Source organism: Triturus cristatus, chromosome 7, assembly GCF_964204655.1.
Source record: "Triturus cristatus chromosome 7, aTriCri1.1, whole genome shotgun sequence".
NCBI classification, from domain to species: Eukaryota; Metazoa; Chordata; class Amphibia; order Caudata; family Salamandridae; genus Triturus; species Triturus cristatus.
Window position 1 is genome coordinate 1,880,150,706 of NC_140590.1, and position 19,498 is coordinate 1,880,170,203.

Here is a 19,498-nt window from a genome sequence, read left to right on the forward strand (position 1 = left end):
GGAGGTTTAGGGGGCTGTGGGATGGAGAGATGTTTAAGCGCTCTTAAGAGGTAGGGGGCTGTAGAATGGAGAGATTTTAGAGCGCATTGGAGGCGTAGGGACCGGTGGGAGGGGGAGATGTTAGAGCGCTCTGGAGACGTAGAGGGCTGTGGCATGAAGAGATGTTAGAGCGCTCTGGACGCATAGGGGGCTATGGCATGGAGAGATATTAGAGCGCTCTGGAGACATAGGGGTCTGTGGCATGGAGAGATGTTAGAGCACTCTGGAGAGGTAGGGGGCTGTGACATGGAGAGATGTTGGAGCACTTTGGAGAGGTAGGGGGCTGTGACATGGAGAGATGTTAGAGCGCTCAGGAGAGGTAGGGGGCTGTGACATGGAGAGATGTTAGAGCGCTCAGGAGAGGTAGGGGGCTGTGACATGGAGAGATGTTAGAGCGCTCTGGAGAGGTAGGGGGCTGTGACATGGAGAGATGTTAGAGCGCTCTGGAGAGGTAGGGGGCTGTGACATGGAGAGATGTTGGAGCGCTCTGGAGAGGTAGGGGGCTGTGACATGGAGAGATGTTGGAGCACTCTGGAGACATAGGGGACTGTGGGATGGAAAGAGGTTGGAGTGCTCTGGAGGCGTAGGGGACTGCGGTACAAGCACCTCTGGAGATGTAGGGTGCTGTGGTACTGGTTCTCTGGTGATGTAGGGGCTGTGGTATGGAGGCCTCTGGAAATGTAGGGGCTGTGGTACGGGTGCATCTGAGATGTAGGGGCTGTAGAACGGGGTCTCCGGAGTCCACCTTTGTTAACGGAATTCTGAAGGGCCGTGGGACTCTGGGGGGATGTGGAGCTCTGTGGGGCTCTGAGGGGTTGTTGGTTTTAAAGCTCTGAGGGGCTGTGGAGCTCTATGGGGCTGTGTGAGCTTTGAGGGGTTGTTGGTTTTGGAGCTCTGAGGGGTTGTGGGGCTTGAGGGGCTGTGGAGCTCTATGGGGCTGTGTGAGCTTTGATGGGTTGTTGGTTTTGTAGCTCTGAGGGGCTGTGGGACTCTGAGGGTCACCTCCATGGGCCTGACCTCGATTTCTCATTCTCCTTTTGTTTCCGCAGCGGACCAATGACGAGAGCTGCCCCCGTCTCTCCATCCAAGAGACCTACCCATCCGCCAAAAAGATGCGATGGAGAGGTGAGTGAGAGCCTGGGGTGGGGTGAGTGAGACCCGAAGGTGGGGTGAGGCCTGCTTCATCAGTGCTTGACCGATGCAGAGCAGCGCCTTCTTAAAGGCATGTCATGGGGTGCTTTGGGGTGAGACCCTGAGGTGGGATAAGGCCTGCTTCATCAATGTTTGACCGATGCAGAGGGGTGCCTTCCTGAACGCATGTCACGGGGTGCTTTGGGGTGAGACCCTGGTGTGTGGAGAGACCTGCTTCATCAGCACTTGACCGATGCAGAGGGGTGCCTTCCTGAACGCACGTCATGGGGTGCTTTAAGGTGAGAAACTGGGGTGGGGTGAGACTGGCTTCATCAATGTTTGACTGATGTAGAGAGGCACCTTCCTGAAGTCATATCATGGGGTGCTTTGGGGTGAGACCTTGGGGTCGGGTGAGGCCTGCTTCCTCAACTTTTGACTGATGCTGAGGGGCGCCTTCCTGAAGGCATGTCATGGGGTGCTTTGGGGTGAGACCATAGAGCTGCAGTGAGACCTACTTCATCAACCCTTGACCGATGCAGAGGGGCGCCTTCCTGAAGGCGCGTCATGGGGTGCTTTGGGTGAGACCTGCTTCATCAGTGCTTGACCGATGCAGAGCAGCGCCTTCCTGAAGGCACGTCATGGGGTGCTTTGGGGTGAGACCATAGAGCTGCAGTGAGACCTGCTTCATCAACCCTTGACCGATGCAGAGGGGTGCCTTCCTGAAGGCGCGTCATGGGGTGCTTTGGGGTGAGACCATAGAGCTGCGGTGAGACCTGCTTCATCAGTGCTTGACTGATGCAGAGCTGCACATTCCTGAAGGCGCCTCATGGGGTGCTTTGAGTTGAGACCCTGGTGTGGGTTGAGACCTGCTTCATCAACGTTCGACCGATGCAGAGAGGCACCTTCCTGAAGGCACGTCATGGGGTGAGTGTCAGCAGGCTTGGGTGGGACAAGCTGTGTGGACACAGACGCAGATGGGCCCCTTCCTGAAGGCACGTTATGGGGAGCTGTTTGGTGAGTGAAACCATGGGGCAGGTTTGGGCTTGACACAGAGGTAGAGGGTGCCCTCCTAGAAAAAACCTGGGGTGCTGAGGCGCACCCTCTAAGAGATCCCATTCTGAAGGCCTTTGCTATTTTAGCCCTGGGCGCCCCATGCTGTCTCCCATACATACCGCTGATGGCACCAGGCTCCTTCTGTCACAGCTTGCAGACCCCTTGGTGAAGCATGCTCTCTTCAATTGTGAGCCGGAACCGTGAGAGGCTCAGTGCAGAGAGGGATCTTGGTGAGCAGGGACCGTGTGCGTGAGAGGCTCAGAGCAAAGAGCTTCTAGTGAGCAAGAATCGTGTGTGTGAGAGTCTCAGAACACAGGGCTCCCAGTGAGCAGGAACCGTGTGCTTGAGAGGTGCAGAAAAGAGAGGGCTCCTAGTGAGGAAGAACGTGTGTGAGAGGCTCACAGCAGAGAGGGCTCCTAGTGAGCAAGAACGTGTGAGAGGCTCACAGCAGAAAGGGCTCCTAGTGAGCAGGAACCATGTGCATGAGAGGCCCAGAGCAGAGAGGGCTCCTAGTGAGCAGGGACCGTGTGGGTGAGAGGCGCAGAGCAGAGTGCGTGAGAGGAGCAGAGAAGGCTTCTAGTGAGCAGGAACCGTGTGGGTGAGAGGCGCAGAGCAGAGTGCGTGAGAGGAGCAGAGAAGGCTCCTAGTGAGCAGGAACCGTGTGCGTGAGAGGCGCAGAGCAGAGGGGGCTCTTAGTGAGCAGGAACCGTGTGCGTGAGAGGCATAGAGCAGAGGGGGCTCCTAGTGAGCAGGAACCGTGTGCATGAGGGGCAGAGCAGAGAGGGCTCCTAGTGAGCAGGACTTGTGTGCCTGAGAGGATCAGAGCAGAGAGGGATCCTAGTGAGCAGGAACCGTGTGCGTGAGAGGATCAGAGCAGAGAGGGATTCTAGTGAGCAGGAACCGTGTGTGTGAGAGCATCAGAGCAGAGAGGGATCCTAGTGAGCAGGAATCGTGTGCGTGAGAGGATCACAGCAGAGTGGGCTCCTAGTGAGCAGGACTCGTGTGCGTGAGAGGAGCATAGAAGGCTCCTAGTGAGCAAGAACCATGTGCGTGAGAGGCGCAGAGCAGAGAGGGCTCCTAGTGAGCAGGAACCGTGTGCGTGAGAGGCTCCGAGAAGGCTCCTAGTGAGAAAGAACCGTGTGCGTGAGAGGCACAGTGCAGAGGGGGCCCCTAGTGAGCAGGAACCCTGTGCATGAGAGGATCAGAGCAGAGAGGGATCCTAGTGAGAAGGAACCGTGTGTGTGAGAGGATCAGAGCAGAGAGGGCTCCTATTGAGCAGGAACCGTGTGCATCCGAGGCGCAGAGCAGAGAGGACTCCTAGTGAGCAGGAACCATGTGCGTGAGAGGCACAGAGAGGGCTTCTAGTGTGCAGGAACCGTGTGCCTGGTAGACGCAGAGTAGAGAGGGATCCTAGTGAGCAGGAACCGTGTGCGTGAGAGGATCAGAACAGATAAGGATCCTAGTGAGCAAGAACCGTGTGCGTGAGAGACGCAGAGCAGAGTGGGATCCTAGTGAGCAGGAACCGTGTGCGTGAGAGGATCAGAGCTGAGAGGAATCCTAGTGAGCAGGAACCGTGTGTGTTAGAAAAGGTAGACGGACCGGGAGGGCCGGCCGGGGTCAGGGGGAGAGGTCTCCGGGGAGAGCCGTCTCCAGCGATCGTACAGACAAGTAACTTCCCCCCCACAGACAGATATCACACACGGATAAGGTTCAGTGTTCTTTATAAGCACTTATTTAAGATACGGTTGAGTGGTACAAGGAGGTCTGGACTCAGGGGTCCCCTCGATTAGAGTGTCGCAAGGTAGGGAAGGGGGTAGCGGGACAGTCTATTTACCAATCAGGTAGTTCGGATGAGATGATGATGAGCTCACAATCCTCGAGCTTGGTGGTTAGGTGGTACGGACCGCGGCAGCGCCAGCAGGTTCCGGTGCGGGTAGTCGATACAACGGGCCGCGGCAGCGCCAGCAGGTCCCCGGAAGATGTACGGTCCGCGGCAGCGCCAGCAGGTCCCGGTGCGGATGGTCGTTACAACGGGCCGCGGCAGCGCCAGCAGGTCCCAGGAAGATGAAGCTTGCAGAAGGCCGCGGCAGCGCCAGCAGGTCCCAGTGAGGATGGTCGTTACAACGGGCCGCGGCAGCGCCAGCAGGTCCCAGGAAGATGAATGTTGCAGAAGGCCGCGGCAGCGCCAGCAGGCAGGACGATGGTTCACAAGAGCGGCTACGGCAGCGCCAGTAGACCGTCAAGGTTGAGTTCACTCGGTGTCTCTCGACTCCAGGATACAACTGCCTTCCTGCTCCGGAGCTGCCTCAGTTATAGGGCTGGTGCCCTTTGATGTCCGGACCCTCGCACTTGGAGGTCGGAGGGTCCGGGATGAAGGTGTCCAGACACCCAGCAGGGGGTGGAGCCAGTGCCTGGGGGAGCTGGGGGCGATCGGCACCTGGCGGGGGAGAGCCCTTGACACTTCGTTCTCCCATTGACCTGCCAAGTGGTCCGCTCACCTCCTGGGTGGATGGTGGTGCCGGGATGTCGGGGCCGGCCAGGCCCGGGGTTAGGGTCGAGGTGAGGCCATGCGGCCGCGTGGTGCAGGGCCCAAGAGGGCGGCTTGACTCGGCCGGGGAAGCCGGTGGGGCTGGACCCCGTGATGAGTAGGGGTCCGAGGGCAGAGGGTCCGTCGGGAGACGGAGTACGGGTGCTTGTCGCGGGGATATGCCAGGTGGGCCGGAGTTCGGGCCCTGTCGTGCGGGGAGGGAGCAAGCCGTCTGTGAGGCCTGTCCAACATGCGTCCCCCCCAGCTGAAGGCGGGGAGAGTCACCCATCTCCTTGGGGACTCTCTTCGTCGAGGCGGAAAAAGCGGGACAGGCCATCCGCGTTGGCGTGGTCTTGGCCTGGTCGGTGCTCCACGGTGAAGTCCATTCCCTGCAGGGAAATGGACCAGCGCAAGAGTTTTGGGTTCTCCCCCCGCATCTGCATCAGCCATTGCAGGGGTCGATGGTCGGTTTGTACCCGGAAGTGGGTACCGAAGAGATAGGGTCGGAGCTTTTTGAGGGCCCACACTACTGCAAATGCCTCCCTCTCGATGGTGCTCCAACGCTGCTCTCGGGCCAGGAGACGTCGACTGATGAAGGCCACCGGCTGGTCATGACCTTCGGGGTTCAACTGAGAGAGGACGGCTCCGATGCCGTGGTCGGAGGCGTCGGTCTGCACCACAAATTCCCGACTGTAATCGGGGGCCTGGAGCACAGGGGCGGTGCACAGGGCGGCCTTCAGCTCCTCGAAGGCCGCTTGACAATCAGGAGTCCAGTTGACCCGCTTCGGTTGGTTCTTGGATGTGAGACCCGTGAGGGGCCCCACGATGCTGCCGTAGTCCTTCACGAACCGCCGGTAGTAGCCGGTGAGCCCCAAGAAGGCTCGGACCTCGGTCTGGGTGACGGGGGGCTGCCAGGACTGGATGGCCGCAATCTTAAGTTGTAGTGGGGCCACCAGCCCGCTTCCCACTTGGTGCCCAAGGTAGGTCACAGACCCTTGGCCAATTTGGCACTTGCCGGCCTTAATGGTGAGGCCGGCCCGCTGGAGGGCTTGTAGGACCTCTTGGAGGTGACGGAGGTGGTCGGACCAGTGGCGGCTGTATACAGCGATATCGTCCAGGTAGGCAGCGCTGAATTCTTCGAGCCCCGCCAAGACCTGGTTCACAAGGCGTTGGAACGTGGCGGGGGCATTCTTCATGCCAAAGGGCATGACCTTAAATTGATAGTGGCCATCGGGGGTGGAGAAGGCTGACCGTTCCTGAGCCCTGGGTGTGAGGCCGATCTGCCAGTAGCCCGCCGTTAGGTCGAAGACACTAAGGTAGCGGGCGGCCCCCAGCCGGTCGATCAGCTCGTCTGCTCGGGGGATGGGATGAGCGTCGGTCCGGGTGGCAGCGTTCAAGCCCCGGTAGTCGACGCAGAATCTCAGTTCAGGTGCGGTGCCGGGGGCAGCGGCCTTGGGAACTAATACAACCGGACTGGCCCAGGGACTGTCCGAGGGCTCGATGACCCCGATCGTGAGCATCTTGGCCACTTCCTCCTGTATGCAGGCCCGTACCCGATCTGGTACGCGGTAGGCCCGGTGCCGGACAGGGGGACTGTCCCCGGTGTCTACGTCGTGCAAACACCAAGGGGTGACCCCGGGGGTGAGGGAGAACAGGGCAGCGAACTGCAGCAGGAGGTCCCGGCAGTCCTGGCGTTGCTCCGAAGTGAGGGCGTCAGAGAGCCGGACCCCGTCCACGGAGCCGTCCTTCTCCTGAGTCTTCAGGAGATCCGGGAGGGGCTCGGAGTCTTCTTCTGTACCACTGTCTGTAGCCATCAAGAGGCTTAGTTCGGAGCGCACAAAGTGTGGTTTGAGCCGGTTGGTGTGGAGGACCCGAAGGGGGTTCCGGGAGGACCCCATGTCGATGAGGTAAGTGACGGGGCTTTTACGCTCGACCACTTTGAAGGGCCCCGTCCACTTATCTTGCAGGGCACATGGTTCGGTGGGGGACATCACCCATACTTGCTGCCCAGGCTCGAATTCAACGGAGGAGGCATTGTGATCATACCACCTCTTCATGTCCTCCTGGCTGGCCTCGAGGTTCGCCTTGGCCATCTCCCTGAAGCGCCGGGTCTGGTTTCGTAAGGCCAGGATGTATTTGAAGACGTCTGGAGGGGTCGTTAAGGGGGCCATCTCCCAACCTTCCTTGACTAGGCTGAGGGGCCCTCGCACAGGGTGCCCGTACAGGAGTTCGAAGGGGCTAAAACCGAGGGACTTCTGGGGAACTTCCCGGTAGGCGAAGAGGAGGCACGGGAGCAGTACATCCCACTGGCGACGGAGAGGCTCTTCCAATCCCCCAATCATCCCCTTGAGAGTGCGGTTAAAACGCTCCACTAGTCCGTTCCCTTGGGGGTGATAGGGGGTCGTGAATCTGTAGGTGACCCCGCATTGTTGCCAGAGGGACTTCATGTATTTAGATATGAAATTCGTACCCCGGTCGCTGACGACTTCTCGGGGGAAGCCTACCCGGGAGAAGATCCCCATCAGGGCCCGGCCCACCACCGGAGCTGTCACTGTCCGTAGGGGCACCGCCTCGGGGTAGCGGGTGGCATGGTCCACTAGTACCAAGATGAACCTGTGTCCTTGTGCCGTGCGGGGGTCCAGAGGCCCCACAATGTCTATCCCCACCCTCTCGAACGGGGTGGTGACCACAGGGAAGGGTTGCAGAGGGGCCTTCAGCTTCCGACCACTCTTCCCGCTGGCTTGGCATGTGGGGCAAGATCGGCAGTGGTTCAGGACGTCATTCCTCATTTTCGGCCAGAAAAAGTGGGTCACCAGGCGACTGTACGTTTTGTCCTGGCCCAGGTGTCCAGCCAGGGGGACATCGTGGGCCAGGTTGAGCAGAAAGTCTCGGAAGCGGAGCGGTACCACCAGAACTCGACCGGCCCCCAGCTCGGCGATTCTTTGCTCGCTGTAGAGCAGGTCGTTATCCCAGTAGACCCAGTGGGTTCCGGTGGTGTCCCCGGCGTTTTGGGTACTGGCTTGTTGGCGGAGTCCCTCGAGGGAGGGTCAGGTCTTTTGTTCCTGGCGGAACTGTTCTTGGGTGGGCCCCCCCTCTTGACGCCACTGAGCCAGATCCGGAAGGTCCTGGTGTTGCGCGTCTTCTTCGGTAGTCGGGTCCGGGAGGTCGGACTCGCCGTTGTCCTCTACGGGGGCAACCGGGGGCGGAGGTGCTGGCCATTCGGTTTCTTCTGATCGGGGGGCGGCACGGGCGGCCAGGGATCGGGTGGTTATGCAGGCCCAGTCCGGGAGGCCCAGCATCCCCAGGTGCTCTCTTTTCTCGACGGTGGCCCACGGGGAACTCTCGAGGTCATTCCCCAGGAGGCAGTCCACGGGGGCATCGTCCCGGACCGTCACCTTCAGTAGGCCGGAGACCCCTCCCCATTCAAACGGGACGCAGGCCATCTTACACATACTCTCAGAGTTATCTGCCGAGCGGACGGGGCAGAGAATGTTCGGCAGGATCTGCTCGGGCTTCACCAGATGACAGCGGACGGCCGTCACGCTGGCGCCGGTGTCACGCAAGGCCTCGGCTCTCTGTCCATTAATGGTCACCCACTGACCGTATTTTCTGGTGTTGGCGGGTAGGGGAGCCCGCGGAACCATGTCTCTTCCCCCTAAGCACGCCAGGACCATGGCGGCCGGTTCCCACCCTTGCTGGGCCGGCTCGTACTCTTCGGGTCCCTCCGATGATTGCTCTTCCCCTAGGGCATCGGCAGCTACCTGGCGGGGCTTGGGTGTTTGGTTTAGCGGGCAGTTCGGGTCATTGGCGTAGTGGCCTAGTCGCTGGCACCGGTGGCACGTGACGTTGGCTCGGTACCCAGGCCGCAACGGGGGGTTGCCCCGGCCAGCCGGAGGCGGGGTGCTGGCCACGGGTGTTGCTGGTAAGGCGTCTCTCCCTCGCCCCTGGCCCCCTCCTCCTCCCCGAGGACGGTGCTGGCCTTGGTTGCTTCTGTTCTGGTCGTGTGGCCCTCTCCGGCCCACTCGGGTGCTTTCCCACCGGTCAGCTTCGGCGGCGAGCTGCCGGGGGTCAGTCAGCTTACTGTCGAGTAGGTGCTGCCTGAGCTCGACGAAACAGTTGTTTGACAGGTGCTCCCATACCATAAGGTTGAAGAGTTGTTCGTAGGTGGTGACCTGACTTCCCTTGATCCAACCCTCGAAGGCCCGGCTGAAATAGTTCACGTATTCTACCCAAGTTGTACCTGGGATCCGGGTGCAATCTCTGAACCTCTGGCGGTACATCTCGGGCGTGAGGCCGTAGCGGGTGAGGAGGGCAGCCTTCATGTGGTCGTAGGACGACATTTGGTGATCGGGGAGCTGCAGCAGGGCATCGCGACCCTCGTTGATAAATCTCCCCCAAAGTCCGGCTCCCCAATCACTCCGGTCGATCCGGTGGGAGGTCATTGCGATCTCATAGGCTTTAAACCACTGTTGTATGTCGTCTTCTCGGACATATTCGCGGACAACATCCTTGGGGATGTGAACTTTTTTCTCACTTGGCCCCGGGGTGTGTGGTCGCTCAGGCACCCCCAGTTCCTTATTCTGTTTGCGCAGTTCTATTTCCGCTAGTCGGCGCTCGTGCTCGAGCGTTATTTTTTTCTCTTCCAGCTCTCTCTGTCTCTGCTTTTCTTCTCGTTCCTCTCGAAGCCGCATATGCTCGAGGTTGAGTTTCTGTTCAGCTAACTTGAGTTCCCCATCCATCTTGAGTCGTGCCATCTCCAACTCGTGTAATCTGACTCTGTCTCTTTCTCGGATCTCCTCTTGCGAGAGGCCCGTTCCCCGCTCCTCGGGAGCCGTGGCGTTCCCCTCTGGTGTGATGCTGTTTTGGTCTTGTGTGACGCTGCTTTGGTCGGAGGGCCCTGTGACCCCAGTTTCTGTCCATGACTCAAGAGCGCGCTTTAGATCATCCTTGGTACTCAGGCCGGTGGTAGCAATGCCAAGTTCTATGCAAAATTGTCTCAGTTCGCGGTGGTTGTATTCTTCTAATTTCTCCATTTGGAATTTCTCGGTGGAGCTGCTATCTTTGGTCGACATCGTGCTTATGTCGTGGGGTGAGCTACTCTCTGTACGATTACGCGTTGATTCGGATCGCGCCGCTGGCCACCAATGTTAGAAAAGGTAGACGGACCGGGAGGGCCGGCCGGGGTCAGGGGGAGAGGTCTCCGGGGAGAGCCGTCTCCAGCGATCGTACAGACAAGTAACTTCCCCCCCACAGACAGATATCACACACGGATAAGGTTCAGTGTTCTTTATAAGCACTTATTTAAGATACGGTTGAGTGGTACAAGGAGGTCTGGACTCAGGGGTCCCCTCGATTAGAGTGTCGCAAGGTAGGGAAGGGGGTAGCGGGACAGTCTATTTACCAATCAGGTAGTTCGGATGAGATGATGATGAGCTCACAATCCTCGAGCTTGGTGGTTAGGTGGTACGGACCGCGGCAGCGCCAGCAGGTTCCGGTGCGGGTGGTCGATACAACGGGCCGCGGCAGCGCCAGCAGGTCCCCGGAAGATGTACGGTCCGCGGCAGCGCCAGCAGGTCCCGGTGCGGATGGTCGTTACAACGGGCCGCGGCAGCGCCAGCAGGTCCCAGGAAGATGAAGCTTGCAGAAGGCCGCGGCAGCGCCAGCAGGTCCCGGTGAGGATGGTCGTTACAACGGGCCGCGGCAGCGCCAGCAGGTCCCAGGAAGATGAATGTTGCAGAAGGCCGCGGCAGCGCCAGCAGGCAGGACGATGGTTCACAAGAGCCGCTACGGCAGCGCCAGTAGACCGTCAAGGTTGAGTTCACTCGGTGTCTCTCGACTCCAGGATACAACTGCCTTCCTGCTCCGGAGCTGCCTCAGTTATAGGGCTGGTGCCCTTTGATGTCCGGACCCTCGCACTTGGAGGTCGGAGGGTCCGGGATGAAGGTGTCCAGACACCCAGCAGGGGGTGGAGCCAGTGCCTGGGGGAGCTGGGGGCGATCGGCACCTGGCGGGGGAGAGCCCTTGACACTTCGTTCTCCCATTGACCTGCCAAGTGGTCCGCTCACCTCCTGGGTGGATGGTGGTGCCGGGATGTCGGGGCCGGCCAGGCCCGGGGTTAGGGTCGAGGTGAGGCCATGCGGCCGCGTGGTGCAGGGCCCAAGAGGGCGGCTTGACTCGGCCGGGGAAGCCGGTGGGGCTGGACCCCGTGATGAGTAGGGGTCCGAGGGCAGAGGGTCCGTCGGGAGACGGAGTACGGGTGCTTGTCGCGGGGATATGCCAGGTGGGCCGGAGTTCGGGCCCTGTCGTGCGGGGAGGGAGCAAGCCGTCTGTGAGGCCTGTCCAACAGTGTGCGTGAGAGACGCAGAGCAGAGTGGGATCCTAGTGAGCAGGAACCGTGTGCGTGAGAGGATCAGAGCAGAGAGGGATCCTAGTGAGCAGGAACCGTGTGCGTGAGAGGATCAGAGTAGAGAGGGATCCTAGTGAGCAGGAACCATGTGCGTGAGAGGCGCAGAGCAGAGGGCTTGTTGGACTTGGCCCTTCTGGCAGGTTCACCCCTGAAACTTTTTGCTTTTTAACTGTGACTTGTGTTAGTGATTTTTGGTTTCTGCACACTTTCCCTGTGTCCCAGAGTAAAGTGCGTGCGCATTCTGAGTGCATATGGTGAGATAGGCCTGCCCTTCCATAGGAATGCATGGGGAATGTATGTGTCCCTGGTAGTTCCTGATGCGTGGGGTGTGCAGGCCCGAGTTTGGTATGTGCGGACTCGTGTGATTGAATGCTGCGCGATGATGTGTGCAGCGTGCATGTACCTAGTGTGGAAGTGCCACTTCTAGAAGTGGGCACTTCTGTGTGCAGTATGAAATGTGTACCTTGTCTGGCGATTGGCTGTTTGAGGTCATGTGACGGGTTAGGGAATCCCCAGAGTAGGATGAGTCACCCAGTGGTGAATGGGGAGATCAGCAGCTAGATGGGTGGGAGGAGTACACCTGGGTCCTGAATAGGGCTGGGTTTTCCCTACACAATGCTGGCTCCGCACCCTGTGGTGCGTCTGATGACCCTAGCCCTGCCAGTGAATAGGGAGAGGGGCTGAGCAAAACAAAGTGCTCAGGAACCAGTTGTAACTGGTTCGCCCCTTCCCTGCACCTTGAGACAAAGGGTTTTACAGTATAAGAAGGGGCTGTATCCCCTTACAATTTGTTCTCTTGCTGATCCTAACTTGAGGGGGGCCTGCTGCTGCTGGGCGCCAGGAGAGACCGCCACTGGGGACTGCCTCCCTGCTGGAGGGCCCTGTGAGCTGGCCCCTGGGCCCAGTCTTTGCCCCCCCTGCATCTGAGGGACTTTTCCTGGACTTTTGCCTGCAGCGCCTTGGAGCGCTTTATTTCTCATTCGGAAGGAGCACTTGACTTTGGCGCTGAGGAGCGCTGTGTTTCTGGCCAAGAGGACTGCTGGTGGCCTGCAGCGCCAATCTGCAACGTGGGGGGAATCTCCCCTCACCCTGCCCCGGTGTTTTGCTGCGTTTCTGCAGTCTTTGGTGCTCCTTTTTAATTGTCGAGCAGGAGCCCACCCTGCTTATTCTTGTGTGTTTGATCAGCGGGTGCCCACCCCGCGTTTTTGTGTTTCGTCGCTCGCGGGTGCCCACCCCGCTTATTTCCTTGTCCTCAGTGCGGGAGCCCACCCCGCATACTAGTGCTGCCTTGAGGGGTGATTTGCTGATAGCGGGTGCCTACCCCGCGTTATTGCCGCCATACGGATTCACTGCTTTGAAAGCGGGTGCCCACCCCGCATCACGGCGCTCATTGGCGGGTGCCCACCCCGCATTTGTTTAATCTAAAAACGGGAGCCTACCCCGTATTTCTCGCCAAAGAAAGCTTCACCGCCGCGGCCCGGAAGCCGCCTGACTGGGGGCGGGGCCTCGCGACGGAAGCAGGAAGCCGTCCGGGAGCCTCGCGGGCTCCATTCCCACCCCCTCCCCTCCCGGGTCCGTGAGGAGAACCGCACCAGAAGAAGAGGCCGGTGTCTACCCCCGGGGCTCCTGGGAGGGAGGAGAGCCCTTTGTGCAGCGGAGAAGGGCTGAAGTATATGAGGAGTCCCAGTGAGTGGAACACGCGGGAGGAGGGGTTGGGGGGTGTGTTAGGACACAGTCCCGGGGCCCGTCCTCCCCCTAAAAACCGTGCCTACTTCTTCTGGGGGCATTATTCTTTAGCATTCCAAAGCGCGAGTGGCGCTCCAACTACGGGGGCATTTTTCCTGCAGTCAGAGCGGCCCCGGAAGGCAGCGGGCCGCTCCAACGAAGGGGCAGAGTATTTGTTTCGAACCCACGAGGCTCCACATATAAGGGGGCATTGCTTTCGCAGAGCCCAGTGAGGCTCCAACGTGTGACATTTGTTCCAAGGGCACAGTGGTGCCCACGCTCCTCTCCACAGCTGCCCAGCACTTAGTGGGCAGCTGCCACGTTTAGGTTGGGGGCCCTTTACGCTTTGGCTTGCACAGCCTGCACAGTCTGGCCCTGACTCTGCTGGACAGGGCGTCCCCGCCCCGACAAGGCCAGTTGGCCTAGGGACTGCCACAGGTGGTGGCTTATGTGAGTTCTTGCGCAATTGTGTTTCCCTGCACCTCTGAATGTGTTTTTATGCGTCATGTGCCTTGTTTTACACCGCTGAATGTATTTTATGCATCATGTGTTTTCCTTCCCTACACCTCTGAATGTGATGCATCATGTGTAATGTGCGTTTACCCCTACAGGTATTGTGATACTTAGGTGGTTGTTTTCTCCTAGTACAGGTGGTGCTAGTGAGGTCCTGGTTCCCTGCGCAATATTTTCCTAAGGTGGTTAGGGTTGCGTAGGTGGTACTTACCTGTTACCAGTAGTTACTGGTTGTGTGCTACATCTGCTATTTTGTACTACAGTATTATTCCTATGTTCTAAGTGCTAATTTCCAAAAGTTCTAATTCCTGACAGTGGTCCATGTGGCCCTGTCCCCTGTACATATAATCCCTTGTAAATTCTGCCCGTGCCTGTTGGCACATTGTAGAGTGTGTTTTTATCTAATGTGTTGTGGTATAATACAAAGGTTATTTTTATATAATACCTTGTGTGGAGTTTCCTTTGTGGTGGGCCTTGGGTGTTGTTGCTGGGTGCGCGCGCAAACGCTTTACACATTGCCTCCGGGATAAGCCTGACTGCTCGTGCCAAGCTACCAAGGGGGTGAGCAGGGGTTATCTTTGGCGTGTAACTCCCCAGCCCTGACTAGAGTGGTGGTTTCTGCCTGGCTTTGGCGCAAGCCCTAGCCAACCAGAGATCCCATTTCTAACAGGGCTCCTAGTGAGCAGGAACCAAGTGCGTGAGAGGCGCAGAGAGGGTTCCTAGAGACCAGGAACCGTGTGCGTGAGAGGCGCAGAGAGGGCTCCTAGTGAGCAGGAACCATGTGCGTGAGGCGCAGAGAAGAGAGGGTTCCTAGAGACCAGGAACCGTGTGTGTGAGAGGAGCAGAGAGAGCTTCTAGTGAGCAGGAACCGTGTGTGTGAGAGACGCAGAGCAGAGAGGGCTCCTAGAGACCAGGTACCGTGTGCATGAAGCACAGAGAGGGCTCCTGGAGACCAGGAACCATGTGTGTGAGAGGCGCAGAGAAGAGAGGGATCCTAGTGAGCTGGAACCATGTGCGTGAGGTGCAGAGAAGAGAGGGTTCCTAGAGACCAGGAACCGTGTGCGTGAGCAGATCAGAGCAGAAAGGTATCCTAGTGAGCTGGAACCGTGTGAGTGAGAGGCACCAAGCAGAGAGGGCTCCTAGTGAGCAGGAACCATGTGCGTGAGAGGATCAGAGCAGAGAGGGGTCCTAGTGAGCAGGAACCGTGTGCGTGAGAGACGCAGAGCAGAGAGGGTTCCTAGAGACCAGGAACCGTGTGCATGAGGTGCAGAGGGGGCTCCTAGAGAGCAGGAACCATGTGCGTGAGAGACGCAGAGCAGAGAGGGATCCTAGTGAGCAGGATCCATATGCGTGAGAGACGCAGAGCAGAGAGGGATCCTAGTGAGCAGGAACCATGTGCGTGAGAGGATCAGAGCAGAGAGGGATCCTAGTGAGCAGGAATCGTGTGCGTGAGAGGATCACAGCAGAGTGGGCTCCTAGTGAGCAAGAACCGTGTGCGTGAGAGGCTCAGAGAAGGCTCCTAGTGAGCAGGAACCATGTGCGTGAGACTCGCAGAGCAGAGAGGGCTCCTAGTGAGCAGGAACCATGTGCGTGAGAGACGCAGAGCAGAGAGGGCTCCTAGTGAGCAGGAACCAAGTGCGTAAGAGGCGCAGAGAGGGTTCCTAGAGACCAGGAACCGTGTGCGTGAGAGGCGCAGAGAGGGCTCCTATTGAGCAGGAACCATGTGTGTGATGCGCAGAAAAGAGAGGGTTCCTAGAGACCAGGAACCGTGTGCGTGAGAGGATCAGAGCAGAGAGGGATCCTAGTGAGCAGGAACCGTGTGCGTGAGAGGAGCAGAGAGAGCTCCTAGTGAGCAGAAACCGTGTGTGAGAGACGCGGAGCAGAGAGGGCTCCTAGAGACCAGGAACCGTGTGTGTGAGAGGCGCAGAGAAAAGAGGGATCCTAGTGAGCTGGAACCATGTGCGTGAGGCGCAGAGAAGAGAGGGTTCCTAGAGACCAGGAACCATGTGCGTGAGCGGATCAGAGCAGAAAGGTATCCTAGTGAGCTGGAACCGTGTGAGTGAGAGGCACCAAGCAGAGAGGGCTCCTAGTGAGCAGGAACCATGTGCGTGAGAGGATCAGAGCAGAGAGGGATCCTAGTGAGCAGGATCCGTGTGCGTGAGAGACGCAGAGCAGAGAGGGATCCTAGTGAGCAGGAACCATGTGCGTGAGTGGATCAGAGCAGAGAGGGATCCTAGTGAGCAGGAATCGAGTGTGTGAGAGGATCACAGCAGAGTGTTCCTAGAGACCAGGAACCGTGTGTTTGAGGCGCAGAGGGGGCTCCTAGAGACCAGAACCGTGTGCGTGAGGCGCAGAGAGGGCTCCTAGAGACCAGGAACCGTGTGCATGAGGCGCAGAGAAGAGGGATCCTAGTGAGCAGGATCCATGTGCGTGAGAGACGCAGAGCAGAGAGGGATCCTAGTGAGCAGGAATCGTGTGTGTGAGAGGATCACAGCAGAGTGGGCTCCTAGTGAGCAGGATCCGTGTGCGTGAGGCGCAGAGAGGGCTCCTAGTGAGCAAGAACCGTGTGCGTGAGAGGCTCAGAGAAGGATCCTAGTGAGCAAGGACCGTGTGCGTGAGAGGCGCAGAGCAGAGAGGGCTCCTAGTGAGCAGGAACCGTGTGCGTGAGAGGCGCAGAGAAGAGAGGCATCCTAGTGAGCTGGAACCGTGTGTGTGAGAGGCTCCGACCAGAGAGAGCTCCTAGTGAGCTGGAGCCGTGTGAGTGAGAGGCGCCAAGCAAAGAGGGCTTCTAGTGAGCAGGAACCGTATGCATGAGAGGCGCCAAGTAGCGAGGGCTTCTAGTGAGCAGGAACCGTGTGCGTGAGAGGCGCAGAGAGGGATCCTAGTGAGCAGGAACAGTGTGAGTGAGAGGCGCAGAGAGGGCTTCTAATGAGCAGGAACCGTGTGCGTGATAGGCGCAGAGAGGTATCCTAATGAGCAGGAATCGTGTGCGCAAGAGGATCACAGCAGAGTGGGCTCCTAGTGAGCAAGAACTGTGTGCGTGAGAGGCTCAGAGAAGGCTCCTAGTGAACAAGAACCGTGTGCGTGAGAGGCGCAGAGCAGAGAGGGCTCCTTGTGAGCAGGATCTGTGTGCGTGAGGCGCAGAGAGGGCTCCTAGTGAGCAAGAACCGTGTGCGTGAGAGGGGCAGAGCAGAGAGGGCTCCTAGTGAGCAGGACTCGTGTGCGTGAGAGGAGCAGAGACGGCTCCTAGTGAGCAAGAACCGTGTGCGTGAGAGGGGCAGAGCAGAGAGGGCTCCTAGTAAGCAAGAACCGTTTGCGTGACAGGCTCAGAGAAGGCTCCTAGTGAGCAAGAACCGTGTGCGTGAGAGGCGCAGAGCAGAGAGGGCTCCTAGTGAGCAAGAACCATGTGCGTGAGAGGATCAGAGCAGAGAGGGCTCCTAGTGACCAGGAACCATGTGCGTGAGAGGCGCAGAGAAGAGAGGGATCCTAGTGAGCAGGAACCGTGCGCGTGAGAGGATCAGAGCAGAGAGGGCTCCTAGTGAGCAGGACTCGTGTGCGTGAGAGGATCAGAGCAGAGAGGGCTCTTAGTGAGCAGGAACCGTGTGCGTGAGAGGATCAGAGCAGAGAGGACTCCCAGAGATCAGGAACCGTGTGCTTGAGAGCATCAGAGCAGAGAGGACTCCCAGAGATCAGGAACCGTGTGCTTGAGAGGATCAGAGCAGAGATGGCTCCTAGCGAGCAGGAACCGTGTGCGTGAGAGGATCAGAGCAGAGATGGCTCCTAGCGAGCAGGAACCGTGTGCGTGAGAGGATCAGAGCAGAGAGGACTCCTAGAGACCAGGAACCGTGTGCTTGAGAGCATCAGAGCAGAGAGGACTCCCAGAGATCAGGAACCGTGTGCTTGAGAGGATCAGAGCAGAGATGGCTCCTAGCGAGCAGGAACCGTGTGCGTGAGAGGATCAGAGCAGAGATGGCTCCTAGCGAGCAGGAACCGTGTGCGTGAGAGGATCAGAGCAGAGAGGGGTCCTAGTGAGCAGGAACCGTGTGCGTGAGAGGATCAGAGCAGAGAGGACTCCTAGACACCAGAACCCGTGTGCGTTAGCAGACCCTCGTTAGCAGACCCTCTTTTGCAGACCCTCTTTTGCAGACCGTCGTTAGCAGGCCCTCGTTAGCAGGCCCTCGTTCATTAGCAGACCCTCATTCGTTAGCATGCCCTCGTTGGCTGGCCCTCGTTGGCTGGCCCTCGTTTGCAGGCCTTCGTTTGCAGGCCTTCGTTTGCAGGCCCTCATTAGCAGGCCCTCATTAGTAGACCCTCATTAGCAGGCTTGATTTACCACTGGCAGCATAGGGCTGGAGAATTAAACCTGACATGTTTTGGTCCACACAGATGGAACAAGGCAATGAATGGACAGAACGCAGGGACGGTAGAGAGAGATTGGAAATGTGTGCCACTGAGCCCACAGGGGCCGCTGAGCCCACAGGGGCCGTTGGGCCCAAAAGGGCCGCTGAGCCCACAGGGGCCGCTGAGCCCACAGGGGCCACTGAACCCTCAGGGGCTGCTGGCCTCTTTTAATATCAGACTGCTCAGCTTTTAGCCTGTTGGCCCTTGAAGTCCTTCCATGTGAATAGATTGAACGTGTCTGGTAAAAGCTGTCCAGAGGATCCGAGGGCCCCAGGCCTCCTTGTTGTGGAGCTCGGAGGCACGCCGGTCCTCTATGTATTTAGGTGGCCTGAGAGCGAATCTGTTCAGTGGGGTGTGGCCCTTCGCCCCTAAGACAGGTCTAGGGCTTTAAGGTTTTAGTGAGAAGAGTCTGCCTTTTCACATGCTCCTTGTAGGAAAGTGGCTCTGTATATACTGTTCCCTAATAGGTACAGTGTGTATAGAGTCCACAGTCCCCAGAGGTTTGGCAGAGGCTAAAGTTAGATATAACCTTACTTTTTAAAGTGGTAGCTTGGTCGAGTAGTAAGGCAGTATCAGAGGACAGTGTAAAGCATTTGTTGTACACACTCAGTCAGCAAATGGTCTCACACTCTCAAGAACTGAACTCTAGGCCAATGGTTTGTATACAAAATATATGGTTGTTTTATTTTAGAACCAACAATAGGTATCAAAATATACTTTCTCAGAATGAGAGGCTTTAGTTAAATACTTTGCAAAGGCAACTGACTTGGAATGCAATAGTTACAGTTTGTTGCAATAGACAACACATTTTCAAACACAATAATACATTGAGCTCAATGGGAATTTTAAGTTCTAAGCAGTTGATTACTTTTCTAACTCCAGGACTGGATCCTAGATTCAGTCCTGGGACAGTTCTTGGAAACAAGTGAGTAAAGTCGACTTAGTTACTGTTGTGATTTTTAAACAATATTTTACTATTTTAAAAGTTGACACTTTGAAACTTTTTCTAATAAAATCACCAATGTTATCCTATGGGAGGAAATTAACTTAGCAGATAAGTGGGGTTAGGGTTACGTTTTCTAGGTCAGTGTTGGATCCTAGATCCAGCACTAGTGTACCACCTGTAAGCAGTTGAGAAACTACTGGAACATCTATCTAAAACAGGTAAGTAATTAAGTTTTAACAGTTGGTACGATTTTTAAAGAATATTTGTAGTTTGCAAAAATCGACACAGAGAAGAAATTTCACAGAAAAACAGTCAATGGTTTCCTAAGGAAGAAAATTGAGTTAGTGGTAAGTACGGTTGTGAGTTCTTTTCAGGGTCAGTGCTGGGCACCAAGATCCAGCACTGGGATCTCTCCTAATAGCAGGTGAGTATTTCCGTTTTCGTTACTCGGTTGATTTTAGGTGAATATTTTAAAGTTTGGAAACTCCACACTTAGAAGTAATTTAACGAGAAATCAGTCATTGTTACCCTATGGAAGAAAAGTGAGTTATCGGCTTTTGGGTAAGTTTTCGACTGGCAGAGTTCTGGGCACAGACTCAGGGGTCTCCCAGGGTCGGATAAGTACAGTTGTTACACCCTCAGCGGCACAGAGGCAGCCGGGTGCAGAGTGAGGTAGGCCCAATGTTATCCTATGGGAGGCAGGGGGCCCTTGGTTGGTGGCTGCTGACTAGCAGAATACGCGGCTGTGGGAGCTGGG

General features: G+C 57.5%; 1 protein-coding gene across 1 annotated transcript in view; it reads left to right on the forward strand.

The window, feature by feature from the left end:
- The window catches only part of CASP2 (caspase 2), a 338,496-nt gene that overhangs the window by 80,188 nt on the left and 238,810 nt on the right, over positions 1-19,498 (forward strand). Inside the window, exon 4 of the mRNA XM_085620348.1 lies at positions 1,089-1,164. Coding sequence (XP_085476474.1) covers positions 1,089-1,164 — 76 coding nt within the window. The remainder of the gene's footprint in view (positions 1-1,088; positions 1,165-19,498) is intronic.